At 41.6% G+C, this 4,071-nt stretch overlaps 1 protein-coding gene across 3 annotated transcripts in view; it reads left to right on the forward strand.

The window, feature by feature from the left end:
• stk39 (serine threonine kinase 39) overlaps positions 1 to 4,065 on the forward strand; it is a 24,930-nt gene extending 20,865 nt beyond the window's left edge. For all 3 annotated transcript variants that reach the window (XM_020594705.1, XM_020594706.1, XM_020594707.1), the window contains exons 15-18: positions 275 to 327; positions 508 to 576; positions 931 to 995; positions 3,474 to 4,065. In XM_020594705.1, the coding sequence (XP_020450361.1) occupies positions 275 to 327; positions 508 to 576; positions 931 to 995; positions 3,474 to 3,548 (262 nt within the window). In that variant the 3' untranslated portion in view covers positions 3,549 to 4,065. The remainder of the gene's footprint in view (positions 1 to 274; positions 328 to 507; positions 577 to 930; positions 996 to 3,473) is intronic.
• Positions 4,066 to 4,071: the final 6 nt, after the last annotated feature.

Genomic DNA, 4,071 nt, shown 5'->3' on the forward strand with positions numbered 1-4,071 from the left:
ATTGTGCTTCCCCCAAGTGGCTAAAAACAAAAACCAGTGAATCCAACATTCCAGTGGAATCAGTGGTGTTGCAGCGCTAACATGTCCACTTTATCGTCTCTTCTTCTAGTTCACAGAAGGCGTTTTCTTGACTGCACACAGCTCTGTTCTCCTGCTCCTAGTCATCTGCAGTTCAGTCATACCACTGCTCTATTCAAAAGGGAGCTGCAACACATTTAAATCTGACATTTCGGATACTACTTGTGCAATCACGCCTTCTTATTTCTCCTTTCAGGAACTCTAGAAAGGAGCTGAATGACATCCGGTTTGAATTCACTCCTGGGCGAGGTAAGAGCTCAGTCTAGATTTTAATGTGCTGTGTGAATTGTTGTGTGTGTGTGTGTTGCGGTCAGCGGCAGCGTTTGTAAATGGGAGTGCTTGTGATAGTATTTAATTCAATATCTCTCATAATTACATGGTAAGTGGAATGCTGCAGATCAAATATTTGTCATGTCATTCCCTCATAAGACACAGCTGATGGCGTTTCCCAGGAGCTGTTTTCAGCCGGTCTAGTCAACGGGCTTGATGTTGTTATTGGTAATGTCACACTTCTTTATTCTTGTTAATTGTGTTGTCTGAATACATTAAGTTCATTTGCCACAAATCCTTACTTTAAGAACATTAGGATGTTACAGGATGCACAGTTATCAGAGAAGGACATTTATTTTATTGGGCAAATCCACAGAACCTGAAATGAGTACAACTGATAGAAATTGCTTGTATGTATTATAGTATATTGCATCTGATTTTTAAAAGTATTCACTAACCTATCATCTAAAATATGAACTGGCACAGGAACTGATTCTTCTTCTAGTGCCGACATGTCCTGAAATTTACTGTTGCCTGTGTTTATTTTAACATTATGTTGTCTTGCTCCCCTCACTTTTACAGTTGCTGCCAACCTACAGAAGATTGTAGATGACCCAACTACCTACAAAGTACTGACCTTTAAGCTGGTGAGTTTCTACATGACTGATGGTTGACAACAGCCTCCCGGGTTTGTCAAGCCCGACAGTGCTAAGCCATAAACAACTTATAGATGAGAGGTTCAGTGAGGACTGTGAGAGCTAAAGTTATTAGAAAGGCCACAAACAAACCAAAGAGCTTCTGCATTAACCAATGTCTGTTACATTGAGCATGTACTGTGTCTATGAGCATAGTTGAGAAAATTAAATCAACCCAAGGTTTAATTTTTCTTTTGAACGTATCACTCAGTTTTCATCAGTAGATGGGATTTGTTCTTGAAATGTACAGAAGATTTTGAAACCTCCCTTTATTCTGAGCACTTCCTAAGAGTACTTAATAATAATAATAATAAATGATAACTTTATACGTGTATAAGAAAATAATCCAACCATCCAATCCCAGCTGACATTGGGCAAGAGGTGGGGCACACCCTGGACAGGTCGTCAGCCTATCACAGGGCTGACATGTAGACAAACAACCACACAGGCTCACACTCACAGGCAATTTAGAGTCACCAACTCCGGGAGGAACCCGGAGTACCCGGGGAGAACCCACGCAGGCACAGGGAGAACATGCAAACTCCACACCAGATACTATCTGGTACTGGAATATCTAGATACATTTCTAAAATTAAATATGATCCACTCTGGATTTAAAATAAATATTGCATGTTGAAATACCAATGTATATAATTTTTATATACTGTCCAGTCATAAAGTAGCTCCTTATTCATGAAAAGGGGGTTGTCCCATCGCATTTTTGCCATTTTAATATTGAGTAGCTGCCAGTACTGATCCAGTATCTAGTTTTTTTCCAGTGGTGTGTGAGCAGTGTCAGGATTCTTATAGTGTCTCATCTACAGCATAAATGAAGGTTTCATAACTTTTGTTGTGATCCAGCCTACCTTTGTTATTTACGGCAAATGAGAGCATGTTGTATATGTATCACCTGATTGTGATTATTAGAGAAACTGTGACATTTGGAAAAAAATAATAATGAAACCAATAATGTCATCCCTTCTGGAGCTGACAAAAACACGTAAATTATGTTTTATTGACCTTTTCTGTAGTTGTGTGTAAACAGCCTCTGTGCTTTGGGTCATGGCGCTTTTCAGAATCACCTCTCATTTGCCATTTCAGCACCTACTGAGTGTTGTACCTGGACAAATCAGTCAGAGTGAAGGCTTAGCTTGGCACACCATGTTCGATATATGGGCATGCTCGCACCTCCATACGTTAACTCTGCTCCACTGCAAGCAGTGTAAAATCCTCACTGTGGCTCAGTCTTCCTTTCCAAAGTGAAGAATTACGAGTTCAGTGTCACAGAACCAGGGAGTGAGAATAATTACCCTTGCTAGGGGAACAATTTATAACGTTTTATTCAGACAATTTATAGTGTGGGTGGCGTTAGAGTAGCTTTACGACTTAACTGAACAAGAGGTCACCGTAGACACTGTGAGCTCACTAAAAGCGACCCATTTTAACAGTCCTACCATGCTGATCAGACAGCTGCAGACCCCCAGGCAGATGGAGTATCTTGCTTCAATTTGTGAATTGCTGCAGGCCGACAGGTTAGGTCACCCATGTACTGCTGTCTTAAGATCGAAATGAAATACTCCCTCATTTTCACTGACAAATATCAGTGCACACACCTTGGTGAATAGCATCCGAGGAGCCTAAAAACCAGGGTGAAATGAGGTGCTGGACAGTTGAACATTCGCTAAAATAAATGTTGTGCTAAATAAATATCACTGGGCATTGTTCAGCTTAGGAATGAAACACTAACATGGCCAAAAGTATGTAGACACCCAAACAAGGTATGTGGATGCCTGAATATTACACCACTGTTACTGTTGAACATCTCATTTCAAAACCGTGGGCATTAATCTGCTGCTATAACAACCTCAACTTTTCAGGAAAAGCTTGTCATCAGATTTCTAAAGCCTGACTGCATTCGTTCCCATTCAGCGACAGGAGCATTAGTGAGGCCGGCCACTGATGTTGCTCGATAAGGCCTGGCTTGCATTCAGTGTTCAAATTGATCTCAAAGGGTTTCCGTGAGGTTAATGACAGGGCTCTGAGCAAGTCCTTCTGCAATCACTTCTATTTCTTCCTGCAGCCATACAGTAACTTCATGGACCTCGGTTTGTGCACAGGGACACTGTCATGTTAGGAAAGAGTTTCCCCACACTGTAAATATCAGCAAGGTAGGTAAAAGAATATGGACATGGTATGTGTCCACATACTTTTGGACATACAGTATGCATGGACCCCACCTCTCACCCAATGTCAGTTGAGATTGGCTCCAGATAACGGATGGACTATTTAGAAGGATTTTCAGTTGCCAGGTTCATTCAGGGTGTTATACCACAGCTGCTTTAGAGATTTTGCAGGATTAATTTTGGTGATGGAGATGACAGGGTGCGGACAAGCCTCACTGACCTCTTGCTGTCTTCCCCCCTCACACAGGCTTCTAGCTGTGATGACACAGAGATCCCGGACGAGGTAAAGCTGATTGGCTTTGCACAGCTGAGTGTTAGCTGATGCTCTCTTTGTACCTGAAGCAGGTGAAATGGGGGACAGTTCAGGGCAGACAGACTGAGGAATACATCACCACTTCCTACAGATCTTCCCCAGAACACTTCCTGAAAAGTCACTCTCCTTCCTACCTCACTCCTTTTCACTTTCCCTGAAGTCAAGCTGTGCTACCACCCCACCTACACCTCCTTAGCACCACCGTCCCTGCTTACTGCCCCAATGTAACCTTAATGACATTCCACTGTCCAAGCACAGACCAGGATCAGGATACAGCACAGGAACCTAAAGATGTACTCAGGTGGTGAAAGAAGGTGATTAACATGTAGCTTTGAAAGTGTTATTTATTTTTTTGTTTTGTTTTACATCACATTACCTCTTTGTTCAACAGAGTTCTCGTTATTTATTGAAATGAGAACTCTTTTCTCATTTTGTTGCTACAGTGAAAACAAATAGCTTTGACTTATATTTTCGAAAGCCACGCATTTGTGTTGTGTACCTGAGGTCTTTGTCAGAATGTAAGATTGTGAAA

The sequence above is a fragment of the Monopterus albus genome, unplaced genomic scaffold, assembly GCF_001952655.1.
Source record: "Monopterus albus unplaced genomic scaffold, M_albus_1.0 scaffold24.1, whole genome shotgun sequence".
NCBI classification, from domain to species: Eukaryota; Metazoa; Chordata; class Actinopteri; order Synbranchiformes; family Synbranchidae; genus Monopterus; species Monopterus albus.